The sequence below is a fragment of the Dipteris shenzhenensis genome, chromosome 16 (genome assembly GCF_047967505.1).
Source record: "Dipteris shenzhenensis isolate YYH24624 ecotype China chromosome 16, Dip_SZ_1.0, whole genome shotgun sequence".
Lineage (NCBI taxonomy): Eukaryota > Viridiplantae > Streptophyta > Polypodiopsida > Gleicheniales > Dipteridaceae > Dipteris > Dipteris shenzhenensis.
In genome coordinates, this window is record NC_141611.1 from 31,645,960 (window position 1) to 31,665,138 (window position 19,179).

Consider the following 19,179-nt stretch of genomic DNA (forward strand, 5'->3'; position numbering starts at 1 on the left):
CATAGTAGTGCTTTACGAGATAGCCTGATGCATGTAGAGTGCTCCCACTTGACAGATTTCTGGTCAGGCTACAAAAGCCCCAAATTTGACTAAAGTCAAACTTGGTCAAAATCGACCAAATCTGTACCAAAAGTGATTGTACTTGCAGCAACAAGCTAAAGCATTTGGCCCAAGCATAATAGCATCAAAAGCCCCTTGAATTGACTGCACATTCCGTGCATTAACACAGCAAATGGCATCAACTGCGACTGATGGAGTAGGGAGTAGAGAGACACACTCACAGTAGTCACACACCAGTGGGTGGGGATAAAGGAATGAGTGGTACCTCCCCAAGTACACACACTAGTATATATATGGATATATGGATAAGACTAGGGCCACTAAGTACCTAAGTACAATGTGTACTTAGTGTACTTAGTAGTACTAGATTAATACTGTTACAAGGGTGGCCAGTGCCTTTACCCCAACACTTGCTGTACTGTCAAGATAACACAGTTTTGTGAAACTGAAAAATGACCCTGAATCAAGAGGAATGAAGAGCAGAATGCGCTTTCACCTCTCTTTCTTCCCCAAACAAAAAACCAATCTGCACCTGCTGTACTTACTGTACCTGCGCATTGTACGGAATCCCAGAAAAGGGAAAAAAAAAAATTCAAAAATTTTGCCCTGTTGAAGTTCCCTGCAGGTACGGCGGCGTCGTCCGTACGACCGTACGGCAGTCCGTACGACTGCGTACGGTCTCCCTTGGTATGGTCTGTGCGACGCCTCGAAACAGCTAGCAGCAGCTGCTATGCAGCAGCTGCTGGCTGCTGGCGTTATGCGGCGCCGCTGTGCTGCAGCTAGCAGCTGCTATACAGCCCGCGCCCGCTAGATGACCGCGCCCGCGCCCGCGACAGCTCCCGTGCCCACGCCACAGCCCACGCCCGCGCTGCTCCCGTGCCCACGCTCGATGCCCACGCTTGCGCCCTGATCAGATCCGTGCCGCTCGAAGTCCGTCCGTACGGCTGTACGGACGTCGTACGTCCGTACGGCGCTGGCTATGTACAGGTCAAGGGGTAGAAGGGAAAAGGTGGCTCTGATACCAGTTGAAAGGGACTGAAGGGGGAATGAGAGCAAGAGGGAGAGAGTGAGAGAGAGAGAAGACTCAAGGTGTGCGGGTGTGAAGTGATGAGCCACACCACAAACTCATTTGTTTTTATTAGGATTAGGTTTACCCTATGACTGTCTTAAGACAGTCATAGGTGTCCTATCTTTAATGAAGGGTTGGCAATGTGCCTTTACCCCAACACGAACAGGCCGCCAAACAACCACAATTGAGAGCTAGAGGGCTCAGGGTGGCTGGAAATGGCTGAGGGTTTTGACACTGACCTGCTCTGATACCACTGTAAGCTAGGGCAAGCAATGAAGCAATGGAGGTGGAAGCAATGGAGGGAAACCGCACTTCTGTAATGAATGAGAATGAAGTATAAAGTACACATAATAATGAAACCCTAGGACAGGCTGTCCTAGTAGCACCTAGTGTACTAAATGACACATGTCATCACTCATAAGAGCCCTAACTGTCCTAATTGCCTATATCTCCTACAAGGCACATACCAAGGAGCAGAAGGCACCAATGGGTCGCAATTTTATTGATGCTTTTCTTGTACAGAAGCTGAACATCCCCAAGGTTCCTAGTAGCCATCGCTACGTCGTAAATCTGGCACATGGAAACACCAAATCTTGGGAAGAGTTAGTCCAGATCTTCAGGTGGAGATTCAGGATTACTCGAAGATTTATCGTTCCATGCTATAAGGTTACATCATGTAGATCTTTTGATTGGCATGGAGTGGTTCTTTGCGAACAACACTACAAAAATCATGTAATAAAATTTCAAGTTAATGGAAAATGGTTTACTCTTCAAGAGGATCTTTGTGGACCCATGGTGAAGATATCCTCTCAACTTGATTTAAAGTTACCTGAGTCTAAGGATCAGTATTTTTGTTCTACTTTGGAAACATTTTAGTTATTGCAATTTGGAGACTATGATGCTTTTTGGTGTGTAGACAACCTAAATGGTGTTTTGATAATAATTTAAGCTCGTTTTCTACTAAACAAAGCTATGAAGCATGTCTTATTTGACATAATGTTAATGATATGTTTGCTGTCCCAAAAAACAGCAAAGAGGATAAGATTACAGCACCCTCTTTTACTCATAATATACTTCGGTCATGGATCTAGATGCCCGGGTTGCTGAGTTGACAGTGTGTGAGCAATGTGCGGTTGGAATCCCGTTGCTCGGTATATTGACGATATAAATCAGTCCGCTTAATCTTATGCCTTGCCTACTGAGGTAGAAAATCTAATTAGTTGGAGCTCTTGGAGTGAGGAATTACCCAAGGCTCAACTAATGCCTGAGATTTTGTCTGATTATTCAAACGTGTTTCCAAAGAAACTGCCAATGGGTCTCCTATAAGGACAATTGACCATCAATTCAAACTTCTACTTGGTGTGCATCCTATGTTCAGGCAACCCTTGCACGGAAACTTCAAGAATACCTCAGACTGAGACCTAGCAAGTCACCATGGGGTGCAACAGTGCTACTGGTAAAGAAGAAAGACTCTGGTATGCGTCTATGCGTAGACTATAAGGGTCTTAATCAATTAGCGACTAAGAACAAATATCCATTACCTCAGATGTACGATCTCATTGATCAGCTCTGCGGAGCTAAGTATTTCACTAAGATCGATTTGAGAACACGCTATCATTAGGGATGGATATTTGAAAACGATGTTTTCAAGGCCATATTTTGCACAAGATTTGAACATTATGAGTTCTTGGTAATGCAATTTGGATTCACTAATGCTCTAGCAACCTTTTAGCAGAAGGATGAACGATTTATTTCATCCATATCTGGGAAATTTTGTTGTGGTCTTTCTCGATGACATCTTGATTTATAGCAAGACTCTCTTGGAGCATGGATGTCATCTGTGGATAGTACTATCCATACTCAAAAACGAGAAACTCTATGCTAAAGAGAGCAAATGTGACATCTTGAAACAAGAAATCACATACCTTAGGCATGTCATTTCGATAAATGGTGCTCGTATTGACTATGAGAAAGTTAGGAAGGTATATGAGTGGCCCACTTTGAGAATGATTACCAAAGCCAAATCCTTTCTCGGATTTGTGAACTTCTTCCACACTCATATCTGGAATTATGCTAAGATAGCATTAAGCCATTAAAACATAGTGTCACTACAGCTCCTATCTTACACGTAGTCGATCCTACTAAACCAGTTGTGGTTGACACGGATGCTAGTGACTAAGAGCAGCTTTGTTCCAAGCTGGTAGACTAGTAGCTTTTGAGAGTAAAAAGCTAACCGAGCCACAATACATGTGGCCAACAGAGGAAAAGAGTTGTATGTTGTTACTCACGCATTGAAAAAGTGGAGATATTATTTATATGGCCCTACTTTTGTGGTCTACATGGCGAACAGTATGTTCAAAATTGTCAAACCAATGCCAAGTCAATAAAGCTGAGCACTTGAGACGAGGAGGATTGTTGCATCCTTTGGAAATACCTGAGAATAAATGGCAAAGTATTTCCATGGATTTTGTGGTAGGTCTGAAGGGAGAAGGTGAGTGGGAGAAGTACAAGAGGGAGAGAGTGAGAGAGAGAAGACTCCAAAATGTGCGGGTGTGAAGTGATGAGCCACACCACAAACTCTTAAGTTTTATTAGGATTAGGTTATTCCCCCTATGACTGTCTTAAGACAGTCATAGGTGTCATATCTTTAATAAAAGGCGTGGCAATGTGCCTTTACCCCAACAACCTCCCACCTAAAGGCCAATATGCCTAAAGGGAGAAAACAATAAAAATTACAGCAATATACACTTACTGTATACAAGACCATAAAATAAGAATGGTCTCATCCTTATCCCATGATGTGGCGGCAATGTGCAAACCGCTCTGTAGGCAAGCTCTTAGTGAGCAGATCTGCAGGATTATCATCAGTATGCACCTTCACAAGCTCAAGTTGCTTGTCTTCCAGTACCTCCCTGATGAAATGATATTTCACATCTATGTGCTTGGTCTTCTGATGAAAGACCGGATTCTTTGCCAACATGATAGCACTCTGACTATCACAATGCAAAACTGGCATATCTCCTGTAATGCCCAAATCTCCCACCAGCCGAGTAAGCCATATTGCTTCCTTGCAAGCCTCAGTGGCTGCAACATATTCAGCTTCAGTAGTTGACAATGCAACGCATTTCTGCAACCGAGACACCCATGATATAGCACCTCCTGCAAATGTGAAAATATAACCGGTAGTAGACTTCCGGTTATCTGCATTCCCTGCATAGTCTGAGTCTGTAAAACCATGCACCAATGCATCCTGCCTACCATAGCATATGCACAAGTCTTTGGTACCTTTGAGATACCTCAAGACACCTTTCACTGCTTCCCAGTGCCGCTTGCCTGGATTTGCCATATACCTGCTGATGACTCCCACCGCAAAAGCAATATTCGGACGAGTGGCAACCATGGCATACATCAAAGAACCAACTGCAGATGCATACGGAACCTTGGCCATCTCAGCCTTATCATCATCTGATCTGGGGCTGTCCTTACTGCTGAGTTTTAAATGTGGAGGCAACGGGGTACTAATAGACTTCCCCCCCTCCATTTTAAACCTCTGCAGTACTTTGTCAATGTACTCCTGTTGTGACAGAAACAAAAGTCCCTTGGACCTGTCACGAGTAATCCGCATGCCAAGAATATGGTTTGCATCACCCAAGTCTTTCATGTCAAAAGACTTATGCAGTTGTTTCTTTAAAGCACTAATCTCAAGCTGAGATTTACTGGCAATCAGGATGTCATCCACATATAGAATGAGTAGCATCAAACTGCCATCCTTTGCCCGTTTAGTGTACAAGCAATGATCGGTCTCACACCTATGATACCCTTGGGACTGCATAAAGGCATCAAACTTCTTGTACCATTCTCTTGGTGCCTGCTTGAGTCCATACAAGCTCCTCTTGAGCTTACACACAAGCTGCTCTTTCCCTTTAACAGCATATCCCTCTGGCTGACTCATATAGATCTCATCATGTAGATCTCCGTGAAGAAAAGCAGTCTTCACATGCATCTGACATAAATCCATGTCCTCATGAGCAACAAGAGCTAACACTGCTCTCAAAGTAGTCATCTTGACTACAGGGGAAAAGATCTCATCAAAGTCAATGCCCTTCTCCTGCTTAAATCCCTTGGCAACCAATCTGGCCTTATACCTCGGTAAAGCATTTGAATCCACTTTGACTTTGTAAACCCACTTGCATGGCAAAACCTTTCTGCCTGCAGGTAGCTGCACCAAGTCCCATGTATCATTTTGAAGTAGGGAGTCCATTTCTGACTGCATGGCTTTCTCCCACTTCCTTTTCTCTGTTCTTCCCATAGCTTCCTTGAAGCTGGAAGGCTCACCACAATCTGTCAGCATGATAAAATCAGCCACATTATTGGCTCCTGGAACAAACTTGGCAGGAGGCCGTTGTACACGGGTGCTCCTCCTAAAAAAATGTTCCGGATTAGGCTGCTGTCCAGCCTGTTCATCATGCATGACGGGTGGCTGTACCACCATATCTGGCTGTTCTACAGCCCCATCTGCTGGCATATCCAGTGGTGCATCATTGGCAAAATTATCTGGCTGATTTTCAGCCTGTATACCCTCTTGAACAGGGTTATCTGCAGCAGCCTGCTGCTGCATATAAAAGGGCAATCTTTGCTGTCCAACATCATCATAAATAACCCTCCTGTATTCCATAGGTTGCACGGGTTCCTTGTGTACACTATCCTCTTTAAAGATGACATCATTGCTGCGTATAATCTTCCGTTTAACGGGATCCCATAACCTGTACCCCATTTCACCTTCGTCACCATAACCCATAAAGATGCATTTGATAGACTTTGGCTCCAGTTTGGTGCGCAGTTCTTTGCGTATATGAGCAAAGAACTCGCAGCCAAATACACGTAAATGCTTATATGAGGGTGGCTTGCCAGACCACACTTCCTCTGGCACTTTCAACTCCAAAGCCTTGTTTGGCGACCTGTTAATAATGTGAACTGCTGTTTGCACGGCTTCTGCCCAAAAGCCATGGGGCAATGCAGCATAAGACAACATACATCACATACATCGAACCTTCTCCTGAATAGTTCGATTCATTCGCTCACTTACACCATTTTGAGATGCATTATGAGGGGCTGTGAGTTCCTGTTTGATGCCCTTAGCTTCGCAAAACTGCACAAAAGCATGTGACACATACTCACCCCCATTATCGGATCTGAGGCATTTCAGCCTGCGACCTGCCCGATTCTCAACCTAAGCGACAAACTTCTTGAAAGCATCTAAGGCATCGCTTTTATGCTTCAAGAAATAGACCCACACTCTGCGTGTGGCATCATCAATAAAAGTAATGAAATACTTTGCACCCCCTAGTGATAACTGTGGCATCTCACACAAATCAGTGTGCACTAGATCAAGCGGCGGTGCTCTATTCTGGGGAGTTCTCCTCTTATGAGGAGTCACAGAGTGCTTGCCAAATATGCAATGATCACAAGTAGGCAAATCTGAAAAAGAAAGAGACGGCAGATAACCCAAACGTGACAGTTCTTGCATTCCTTTAACAGACATGTGTCCCAACCGGCTATGCCACAATGAAACCTTTGGCAGCTCGGTTATGGCAACAACATGATTACCCACACTGAAAACATAAAGAGGGTACAAGGTATCACTCTTAAAACCCTCAGCCACTACAACCTGGCCATCAGTAATCACCCATTTGGAATCCCCAAATGTGGTGTGGTAACCACTGTCATCCAATAAGCCAGTGCTAATTAGATTTTTCTTGATTTGCGGCACATGGCGAACACCATCAAGCATAAATGTGCGTCCATCAGGGAACACTATCTGTATACTGCCAATCCCTGCAATCTGACATGCATAGTTGTTCCCAAGGTGAACAACTCCATGAGTACCTGTGTAGGAAGTAAACCACTCCCTATGAGGAGTAACATGAAAAGAAGCACCTGAATCCAAGAGCCAGGTGTGCATGTCATGGCCATCAATAACCAAGGTATGTGCAATTACAGCAGAAGAACATAATACCTCATGTCTGTCACTGTCACTGTCCTCTGCTGCAACATTCACCGCATCCAAGTCATCTACCTTGGCCTTGCCTTTGCCTTTGCTTCCACTGCCTGCATCCTTTGTTTCAGCCTTTTTGGCTTTCTGATCCCGTATGAACTTGAAGCACTTAGACTTCACATGTCCCTTCTTGCCACAATAAAAGCATTCAATATCCTTTTTACCACGGGACTGACTGCGGGATTTGGACTTACTAGCAGATCTGCCCTTCTGCTGAGTCCTGCCTCTATCCTGTACCTGCAAGGCATTTGAAGACTTGCTGCTCGCATTATTCTTCCTGCTCATCTCCTCCATAAGGAGAGAGCTCTCTACATCAGCATACATAAGAGTGACATTCGAATTTGACAGGGTGGTCTTAAAAGTGTCCCAACTCTCAGGGAGGGTACACAACAAGAAAGTAGCCTTGAACTCCTCATCAAGGTTCAATCCCTGTGCAATAAGCTGTGTAAAGATGGCATTGAACTCACTCAAGTGTGAGGTCATAGCTGTACCTTCCTTCATGCGAAGATCAACCAGCTTCTTCAACCAATAAACCATACTGGCTGAACTCTTTTGGGCATATAACTCAGCTAGCCTCTGCCATAGGCCATAAGAGGTCTTTTCAGCCTGAACATTGAACACAAGAGTATCGGAAATAGTAAGCATGATAGCTGCCCTTGCGGACAAATCAAGCTCTTCCCAGTCATCATTTGTCATGTCAGATGGCTTGACACCCTTCACCCTTATGGGCTTAGAAATCTTCTTAAGCAGAAGTACATTCAAACACTGTTCTGCCCATAATGCATAATTGTGTGCCCCTTCCAACTTCTTTATGTTCAGAATTGATGGTTCACTTCCCCCTGATGCCATATCAGATAAGGAAAGTACCTGACTTCCTCCAAGTCAAGAAAGACTGAATAAAATTCTGATTTCTCAGAAAAAACCTGCTCTATCAAGAGCCAGGAGCACTCACAATAGTGCTGTTTTTTACTGTCAGAAAATCTGCAGCACAACAGAAAATTTCTGTCCAGTTACTGTACCTTCTGACACACTGTACCGTGCTCAAATAGGCATTAAAAAACAGTAATTTCAGAATGAGTAGCTGCTCCACAAGTGCTTTAACAGTGCATCAACAGCTGACAAAGCACAAAACACTGCTGTAAACACTGCTGCACTGCTGTCCTGATCACTTCTCCCACCTCAGATGAGGTATTGCACTGATTTAATATGCATAAACCACTTGGCATATACTGTTTTGTTTACCGAAAAAAAAAGAGCTCCAGACACTTCAGCCTGTCACAAAACCTGCAACAGAAAATGGGATAAATCCCAAGAAATTACCCTTCTGCCAAGGGAATAAAATGCATCTGAAGATCTCTGACAGTAACCCAAGTGATCTCAAGCAAAATTTGGGCAAAAGCCCCTTGATCTGACACTTGTACCAAGTGAAAACAACCTCAACAATGAGGGATAAGGCATACAATGTGCAAATCTCTCTGACAAAATCAACTAACAGTGTAATGCAAATACTGCCCTGTGTAGAAATGACATACACAGATCCCAACGTACAAACACTCAATGAGGAACCTTTTGAGCACTGTCAACGATGGACAGTTAGGGACCGAGTAAACTCGATGCGCCCTGGCCAAGCGTGGCTCAACTGAGGTTCTCTGAGTGTTGCACAAGAAATGTGACCTGCAAGAAAATGTCACCTCCACACTGCGGAAATCGAGACAAAAGTGTGCACTCTGGCACCACACTACCTCAAGGCATACAAAGCATCAACTGCTGGGCAAAAGCCCTATGATCTGCTCACCCGTAAACTGAGATTCAAACCCAGTAAAAGCATATATCCTCTGTCAGATGCATAAATTACGATATATGTGCACAAGTCCTCCTCCAAGCAGGAGGGAAATAAAAGAAAAGTACTTGCTGTACTTCACGCAATACAATGCACCTCGGGAAAAGTACTTGCTGTACTTCACGCAATTCAGTGCACCTCGGGAAAAATCCAAATCTCCTCGCTTTTTCTCCCAAAAAAAAACTGATGTACCTGCTGTACTTTTGTACCAGTGTACTCGTGCAGAGTACCTGTGTACCTGCTGTACTTCTGCAGGGTTCAGAAAAGAAGATTTCCGAAAAATGTACTTCCCTTGCTGCAGATCTTGACGAAGAAGAATAGACGCAGATCCAAACTAGAAAATGCACCTCCCTGTCGAAAAAAAAAAATCCGGAAGCAACTCCCTGTCACAGTCCGTACGGCGATCCGTACTGTACGGTAGAAGGCTGTCCGTACGGCTGTACGGCCGACGTCTGTTCGTACGGATGTACGGACGACGTACGTCCGTACTGTTGTACGGCGCACGAAATGGCGCCTGCGCCTGCGCGATGCGCTGCCTGCTGCAGCCCGCGCTGCCCTGCGCGATGCGCTGCCGCCCTGCTGTCCCGCTGGCCCGCGATGCACGCTGGCTGCTGCCCTGCGTTGCTGTTGCGCTGCCTCGCTGCAGCCCTGCTGGCCACTAGGGCAAAGAGGTAGGGAGTGGGTAGACGGAGTGGAGAGGGAGGGGTAGGCAGGGGTAGGAAGGGAGTGAGGCTGGCTCTGATACCAGTTGAAGGGAGAAGGTGAGTGGGAGAAGTACAAGAGGGAGAGAGTGAGAGAGAGAAGACTCCAAAATGTGCGGGTGTGAAGTGATGAGCCACACCACAAACTCTTAAGTTTTATTAGGATTAGGTTTTTCCCCCTATGACTGTCTTAAGACAGTCATAGGTGTCATATCTTTAATAAAAGGGGTGGCAATGTGCCTTTACCCCAACAAGGTCTACCACGAACCTCTTGTGGGCATGATGCAATTTGGGTAATCGTTGACCGACTCACCAAATTGGCTAGATTCATACCTATGAGACAGACTATTAAGCCACCCATCTTACTCACTTGTTTGTTGAGAAGCTGTTTAGTCTTTATGGCTTACCGGCTGAAATAGTCAGTGACAGGGATGCTAAGTTTACTAGGCATTTCTGGTGGGCTGCATTCAAGAAGTTAGATACTCAGCTCAGCATGAGTTTAGCTCATCATGCAGAATCTGATGGATAGACTAAGCGGGTTAATCAGATTTTGGAAGACATGCTGCGAGCTTATGTCTCCCTAAGGCAGTCTGATTGGGAAGACTTCTTTGCTTTGCTGGAATTGTTGGAAAGTAGAGCCTCGTGGGGAGTCGACAACCTGAGTGAGTAGTGGCAACAAATGGCTTGAGGGCATACGTGGCTAATTGTGTAGCATGATGCAGCAAGGGAGGGTAGGATATGGACCCAAACAATACTCCACGAATCAACATATGCGCCTCCAAACAGCAGCAACTTTCCCACGAACTGAATGCTTGCTTCTACAGCTCTCCCGGTCTAACGGTCTACTCATGTTGCTGCTCTAATACTATGTGAAAGTGCAGCAGAGTTGTGAACAGCAAACTGAGAGAAAAAACAGCAAACTCACCTGCACGGAAAGATGCGATGGAGATAGAGATATGCTACACCAAAATTTTAAAAAAATCGCTCTACTGATGGGCCAAAACCTCATAGAACAATTGATGAAAGAGGGTAGAGGGGGGGGCTATAAATAGCCCCCAATCCTCTAGATTCGGCCTACTTATGCAGGCCAACCTGAGTCAACTGAAAGGTCAGCTGACCCAACAAAAGGGGTCCGGTCTGATCGGTGGCAACCCATCTAGGCTGATCGAGTCACTCCACCAGGTGGGTGGCCAAGTTGGCCCCCAATCCTGGGCCTGGAACTGGCTGTAGCAGGGCGGCTCCACGCGACAGCAAGGTGGGTCAAGAGGACCCCTAATCTCCCCGTACATAGCTGTACCAACACCCTTGAGCCTCTGTTGTACCCTGGCGCAGCCATTGACATCTGGGATTAGCCCTAGAACTAGCTGTATCCTCCATGACACCTTGGCAAAAGATGCAACCCTGGTACGTGTCCATCCCCCTCCTACTCTATAGTCACATAGGGCGGGCACACCCACAAAGAAGCCCTCACTCTTATACATCATGAGATGTCACTCTAACAAAAGCAGCACCTTTTGAAGAAATGTATGTTTTGACAGCTAGTAATGAGCAGACAAAATCCATGTCTCTTGTGGCTGGCTTTATCTATGTGTGAGGTGCTCATGGTGGAGCATATATACAATGCATAGCACGAGAACCTGCAACACTTCTCTAAATATTTTATTTTATCGACCCTGTGTTATTGTCTTTGACATATTAGAATGCGCCAACAAGTTGGCATCCATCAGAAGATCAGTAATCCATACTCTGGACATCGACCCAACAAATAGTATTTCCGCTAACCTCAAAGACAAATTTCGATATGACCCCAGGTTTTTTTGTCATCCTATGTCCTAAGATATAGATCTGGCACGAACCAACCTCACCCATTAGCCAATGCCAGACTGTAACATATGAAGATGTAAGCATTAAACTTTTCTTCAAAAGAGGGTTTCGATGATGTACCAGGCGCCGTCGCCGACGTAGTCTACGAGACTGTGGACCACTCCCAGTACCTTTTCTCGCATTTAATTCCAGCCTGAATGGTTCTTTCTGCAGAAAAAAAGCAACCAAAACTCAATAAAAAATCCCTTGATTTCAAAACTTAAAAAAATTCCCAATCAAAATGCACTTTTTTCTTTATGAACGATGCATTTGTTAATTAGAAAATTCTCTACACAAGTACAACATGTGATTTTGAATATATTTGCGCATCAATTTAAGCTAAAACTTACAAAAGATAAGCCACAGCGAGAGAAAGAGCAGTATGCCATTGATCATCGATTATGAACCCATGGTACCTGGGACCAAGTACACAAGATGTGGGCCGAGGAAGAGGGGACACTACTCCACCAGGGCCAAGTTGGTCTCGGGGGAGCTCAATAGAGGAAGAAAGACACCTCTCCCATAGATGGTGACCTCCTCGATCTGGCCACCCTTTAATGCCAACCTCCTGTGAATCCAACCGCGCATCTGACTCCTCGTGGGAGTGAGTCCAACTATCCTACCCACCAAATGCTCTGTCTTGGAGTGACTAAACTGCCTACTTTGCCTATTGCTTGTCTAGACAGGTGGCGACAGAAGAACCTTAGCGGCTTGGGGAGCCAAGGGTATTGCCATGAGAGCCCCTCTTTCTAGACCAAGGGTCGCCACCAAGATTCGGTCTTTAGTAAGGACAAACACAAACGCTGCGCTGCCAAAGGGGGAGGGGGTGGCAAAAAAGGGGGCGAAAGGAGGCCAAGGAGAACCAAGAACCTCAGAAAAGGAGCTCTACCCTGTAAAAGCAAGTTGGTCCACCAATGAAGCGCATTGCCTTTGAGAAAGGTGGCACCTTTTTTACTTTTGATGACTCTGTGAAGTTGCCACCAGCATATGCTGCATCAAACTACTATACAAAGGTCAAGGCCTTCAACCTGTCCTGCATTCCATTGAAGGTCTCAAACTTGACTGCAGCCCCACCTTCTTTGACGTCTTTCAACTTGCCCTTGGGTGCAACATTGTCATACACATGTGGCTGCAAAAACGGAGGTGCCATTGTCTGTCCCATTCTCTGTGCATTACCGCCACTTCCCATGGCTGGGTTGACCATTCCAAGTCCCATTCCCTGCATCTGAGGCATTTTTTATTGGACCACCCATCATTCCAGGCATTCCAATTTGCATTCCGACGGGCTGCATTCCAATGTTAGCATTCATAATGTTTGCATTACCTGCCTGCATACATCCCATCATAGGTTGCTGAAAATTCTGCATGCCAGGCTGCATGCTTGCCAAGTAAGTTCCAGGCATATCCATCCCCTCTGTAGGCTGTCCAACCATGGCCTGGAAGATAGAACCTCCTCCAAAATACCCTGGGTGCATCATTGAGAGGAGAAAAGTCTGCTGTCCTTGATTAATGGACTGAAAATTGTTGGCCTGTAGGTGATTTCCATCCCAAGACCAACTGAGGGTATTACAGGTGGCTGTCCACTAGGGGGTGAATGACGATGAGTATTTTCTCTACTTCCTCTACTTCTTTTTGGCTGCCTTTTTCCTTCCGGGAGAGCGCATTCAAAATCTCAGCCAGGTTCCGAGTTAACTGTTTGAGGGTGCCCACTGCACTTACCGATTGCACCTTAAAAAGAGCGAACATACTGTTCCTCATTATCCTGCACCCCAGCATTCTGCTCTTCTTCTTCCCTTTCTTCATCCCATGGCCTATCCGCCCGATCACTGCCTGTGTCAACCATTATGGCTGAAGTGTGTGGCTGTAATAAAAGTGCAGCAAAGGCTTTCTTTTCCCAACACTACCAGGACTCACCTCTATGGGAAGATGGTGATTTTCCCGGCAATGGAACCACTGAAACCGGCCTTCAGTAAACTAAAGGGTAGTAAACCGTAACTAACTGGACTTCCACACTATTCACAGCCATAATGCATCATTTCCAGCCACTTCCATTAGTTAAACATCACTTAGAAACAACTTTGAAAACCCTGAAAGGATGTTTGGCTGGCCCTACTTGGCCATGTGGCAGGCTGCCATTGGCCCTAGGCAAGCTTGCCCAAATCCACCCTGGTTCTAGCCATATAGCAGGCCCAAAGCTTGCCCAAAACTGCGCGATTCTTCTTCCTCCATGTTGCTGCACACCTGCATCTTGCCAGGCCTCTGCCAGGCTCTAGATCTGCTCCAAAGCCTTCCATACAGCCTGCTGTACCTCTCCGTACTGCTGACGCAGGCATCCGTACAGTCCCATACCCTTGCTCATGTCATCACTGATGTGGACGCCTCTTTCTCTTCTGTAAATCCTGTGCAGATCTGCCCCTTCCATCAGTGGACAGCATTTAAATAACTCTCTGCGCCAGATCTGCCCTCAATAGTGGCTTTCTTCTACGAGAAATCTCTCTCCTTGTGCTGCCCACATGGCAGCCTGTTTGCTGCACATGTGGCAGCCCCAAACCTAATTCTATTGTACTATGGTCCACCCCCCCAATGCACTCCTCTTTTGGGGGCTCTCAGATGGGGAGGTGACCTCTGCAATCCCAACACCACCTCTCATCGACAAATCTTGGCCCAATGTTGTTCCGTTGATGAAGATGCTCTAGTAGCTCCTCTGTCGTAGCCCTCTAGATCATTGCGGTGTTGATATCGCTTTCTGCCTCCTGCTCCGCCGAGTCCAATTCTACAGAAGCACACCAATTTGGTACACAGGTCCATCCAAGGTATCACTTGATAGCACAACCTCCTTCAATCACGAGCCCGCCTTCGAACTTGAGCACTCTAGGTACTAGTATCCTCCAACTGTCTCCCTCATATGGGTGAATAGCTTGAAGTCATCTAGGCACCATCTGTTTCAACATGGCTGAACACGAGGGCTTGCTTATTGGGGTCGAGGTTGTGTGTGTGTGTGTGTGTGTGTGTGCGCGCGCGCGCGCGTGCGCACAACCTCGACCCCGGTAAGCAAGCCTTTGTATTCAGCCATTGCAGCCTTATCAACACCCACCTCCTATGCCAAAAGATACCAAAGGAGGAGGATTATGTGAGACCCACAGGAGCAAATCTACTACTTGTGTGAGAGCTCAAGCTTCAACTTGCAGCCATTATGAGAAAAGCGCAGGGTATGGAGAGGTCTCAAGAAGGAAATACTTCCAATTTCGAATGGGATCAAAATGATACGAGCACTATCACTCAGAAGGAAACACAAGCACAGGTTTATCTTAGAGAATGGGCAGCGAGAGTTAAAATTCCCAAACAAACACACAAGCTGAATTTTTCCCGGATCCTCAGGCAAAGTCTCTTCTCTTTTCTTTAAGGACTCTGGGAAAGAATCGAAGACTAGAGTATTCTCTTCTACTCAATGCCTCGCGCCTCCCTTCCCCTTGCCATAGCTCCTCCCCCCCTCCCCCTCCCCCTCCCTCTCTTTTGCCACCTCTTCCACCCTCTTTTTCTCCTTCTCCCCTTCTTTTCGCCTTCCCCTATCTTCTTTCAGCACATCAGAAGCGCCTCTTGCAAGGAAAGACTTCAGGGTTCAAGGGCAGCAACTTGGAAGCTCAAAAGTTTAAGGCCAGCAAGCACGAAGCCCCTACAAAGTTCAAGAGGTTTGAACAGCCCACTAAGGCTCGCTTTGTTGCAAGACAAAGGCTCGGCTGAAGATGACAGCTGAAGAAAAGCAAGCTATTTATGATGCTAGTAAGTGTTACGACCCACCATCACCCCCATACACAAGACAGGAGATCCCATAAGCCTGGAAAACTATTAGACCATTATGATTGGACATGTCGTGTCCAAGATCTATACATTAGTACTTGACACAAAGGTTAGCCTGGTTGCAGAGCTTCAGGGAACCAGCCAAGACTTTCTACAGCTAGAGATCCCTTTGGAAGGTAAGAGTTAAAGTTGGACGGTAAGGCACTGTAATCCAAAGATGGGTAGATCATGAAGGGAAGCCGGTTCCACTGGAATTTTCAGGAATGTACTCGCAGGCTCGATAGCTCGCAAGAGACTGGTCACCTGAAGCTTCCCCTGGCACTCACCTCTGCTTTTCCCTCGGCAGAAGCAGAACCTAAAGCTTTTCCCCTGCTAGAAGCTTTTTCTCGCACTGATAGCTAAGTTGAAGCTACCGGGTTCGAATCCCTTCAGTGCTAAGCACTACACAGAATGAAGCGAGATTACCATAGGGTTTTAAGCCGTGCAACAGGCAGGCTTCCGAATAGATTGCGGGACCATGGATCACATACTAACTCTCAGGGGTTATCGAGGAGGCCAAAGCACGGAAACAGAGTTTACTGTTGTGTTGTGGATTTCCGCAAGGCGTTTGACACAATGCCAACGGCCAAACGCTTACTCCTACAACCAGGTCACCTGGGCAGTCATGGCACTTTATGAGAGAGTCCATGTCGGGTTCGGACAGGTGTAGTGTGGATAGAGGAGATCATGAGCGCCATTGGGATCAAATCACCATGGGACTTTAGGTGGGGCTGGCTGCTCCCTGGTAGGATCCTTGCTCCGGATTCTCCTGTACATAGATGCTGTCTTCTTACTCTCTTCCTCAGGTTAGGGTTTCCAGCGACACTTGGATGCACTTCATACCTTTTGTGAGCACTGAGACACATGATTTGAAGGTCAACCTTGGTAAACCCAGGTCATGATCTTCAACACATCCCAAGCAGCCATGCCCGGAGAACATTTCAGACTAGGAGGGCTGCTAGTTGAGGTGGTTGCATCCCACACATACTTGGAAGCCCTTTCCTCCGGCCCGATCCTTACGATGCTACCAACAATCCAAGCCCGTTTGAGTAGAGGGTACGCCGCATTGGCTAGACTCGAGCGACAATGCTTCCACTCTCACTTCCAGGAACCCAAACCAAACCCTCCTCTTTGACTCTTGGTTCGTCCAGTAGGTATGTATGGTAGCCCTTGTTGGGGGCTAGACCTATCAGAAATAGAGTGGGATCGAGTTAAGAGGCTTCATGTTCTCATGCTTTCACGGATGATTCACAATAAGCCCTCAACCCCACATCAGATAGTCATGGTTGAGTCTGAAGCCTTTCAGGTTATCGCATATCTCTACCACATTAGACAGTATGGCTCCACATTAGACAGTATGGCTCTTGCACCACAAGGCTACCTAGGCTTCCTTGGTTGGCCTTGTCCTCATCCTCGGCAGAGGGTGACCAGAGGTGCTAGTATGCACGCACATGCAGATGGTTTGACAGCTTGGGACTCCACATAGACTGAACCAGTTACCTCCCTTCCACTACAACGTCAAAACTCCATCCATCCCGTTTACATATTACAAGGTCAACCAGGTCATCCGAGACTATTACACACATTTAGGACCTAGTTGGCACCACGGAAGCTCCCTATCAAGCTCAGTTTCTACACAGACCACTACTTGCAAATTTCAACAAAGGGCTTTATGGACCCACCAGGATATACACGGATCCACCTCCCCCACTCCTTGAGGACATCGATCGAGCACCGCCTCTGTATTGAGAGTGGTCAAGCTGAGCGGATACCCAACGAGGGTCACATAGCTAGAATAAGAGGAGTTACCCCAATTTTAGTGAATTTCAGGTTAAAGCGATCTTCAAACAAACCGGAAACAAGGGTACATATAGGTAAAATCATTACTACGTTATCCAATTACCCCTATCCTCCTAAGGTTTGTGAAAATAGAGGCCAGCTGATCAACATGGAGCCGGTAGAGAGCCACAGAGAGAGAGAGAGAGAGAGAGAGAGAGAGAGAATATTATTAATGTCTAGTGGAGGTCCAAAAGGATCTAACAACATATACAAATACCATGGTGTCTTTCCATAAAGTTCTCTCTTGTCCTATCCCTCCTTCCCAGTCCAGTGTTTACGTCTTGCAATCTTTTGATCTCCTCCCACCCAGACCTTGTCTTCATTCTCACTCGCTCTCTCCCCTCCTCTCCCTTGACTTTGATTATCAGGCCCCTTCTCCCCAACTGTATGATGAGTTATTATAATACGAGAAGAGCCAAAAACTCCCAACTGCAGTACCTCCAGAAATGGATGTGGCACGGCACTTCATGTATGTAAAATAAAATTCGAACATGTTCTGATGTCGTTGCTTTGAAGAATTCATGCAGCTGAACTAATAGAACAAACGAAATGATAATATGTCCCCCTAACGAAATGCTATTAAGATAGGAATTATGACTTCACATCGTTCGCACAGGTAGACGTGAATACATTACAGCATATATTACATACATGCAAAGTCCAAAGTGCACCTTTTTAAAATCCGAATCCCCTGTTTTCGCATCCTCTCCCTCAAAGAGATTCAAGTTTGTAGAACGGTTATAAAAGCTGCTTTTGCCCGACAAGAAACATAAATCCTCGACAACATTATGATGCTCTCTCGAGGTTCTGAGAGCTTTGGCTCGCATAGTGAATGGAGGACGTTTCAATGTGACGTAATACCCGTAGATACAATGGGGACATGCAGGCGCTCCAACATTCGCATGAAATTTCGGCAAGAAATGACCCAAACTCCCGTTAGCAATGATAAGAGCCATCTCACAAGCTGCACGCCAGCATGACTATCTAAGCAACACCTCCAACCCCCAACGTATGCTCCTGGATGGATTTCAGGTTGTACGGGACGAGCCTCCAAGTGGTTTGCGGATTAGACTTCACCTCCAGGTTGGGTAGCACGTGGCTGGGTGTGCCCCGTAGAATTGCAAGATGGTTGTCATGTGTGGTGGTATACAATAGCTGGCAATCATCAGGTTACGAATTTATGTCACCACCGTGTGATGGGTGCAATGGTACACAATTGCTAGCGGTCGTCACGCTACGAATTTATGTCACCAACACGTGATTGGCGTAGTGATTGGAGGGGAGATGAAATGAGTATCATGTAGCAATTGGAGGACTTGGCCACAGAGTCAACGGCCTTCATGAGCCAAACACAAATCTTTTGTGTTTGTGTCCAAGCTTGTCCTGCTATTGAGCCAACCAGGACAACAACCCTTCACACCACGTTTTGAAGGATGGCCGTTGTTGGTTGGAATAAACCTAGCCTAAGGTTGTTTACACACAGAGAGGCGTCCATCATTGGGACCAATCAAAGGTGAATTTTTTAATGATGGGCAAACTTCGCATTACACACACAAGGGCCTAACCTCCCACTCCTAAGTTATTTCGATGTCTTGCCCTCTCCAAGCCCTTCCATGCCCAGCCCAGCTTGGCTGCCAAATCTGCCAATCAATTGTGTTTTTAGGGTCCTGTAGATCGTTGCCATTTTCTTTGGGCGTGCCCATGGGTGGGCACTGAATTTTTTTAAACCCACGATAGGCAACTAGTGTGTAATGGGGTGCAACCGTTTCAGACTACCAAGGAATCTTTTTGGGCATCCATACATTGTTCCCAGAGGTTCGGATGAGAGTTTGTCTAAGAGGTTTGGGTGGAAGGCTGCCTGAGAGGAAGTCTTCCACCCGCCCCCTCCCTTCGTTCCCATATCAATCGCCTTCTG

The 19,179-nt window shown here is 46.2% G+C and overlaps 1 protein-coding gene across 1 annotated transcript in view; it reads right to left on the minus strand.

Moving 5' to 3' along the window:
* Positions 1–18,381, minus strand: part of PTAC7 (plastid transcriptionally active7) — a 39,245-nt gene extending 20,864 nt beyond the window's left edge. The window contains exons 1-2 of the mRNA XM_087387436.1: positions 17,936–18,381; positions 11,670–11,756 (exon numbers count right to left, since the gene is read on the minus strand). Of these exons, the coding sequence (XP_087243562.1) occupies positions 11,670–11,756; positions 17,936–18,220 (372 nt within the window). The 5' untranslated portion in view covers positions 18,221–18,381. The remainder of the gene's footprint in view (positions 1–11,669; positions 11,757–17,935) is intronic.
* Between the last annotated feature and the right edge of the window lie 798 nt (positions 18,382–19,179).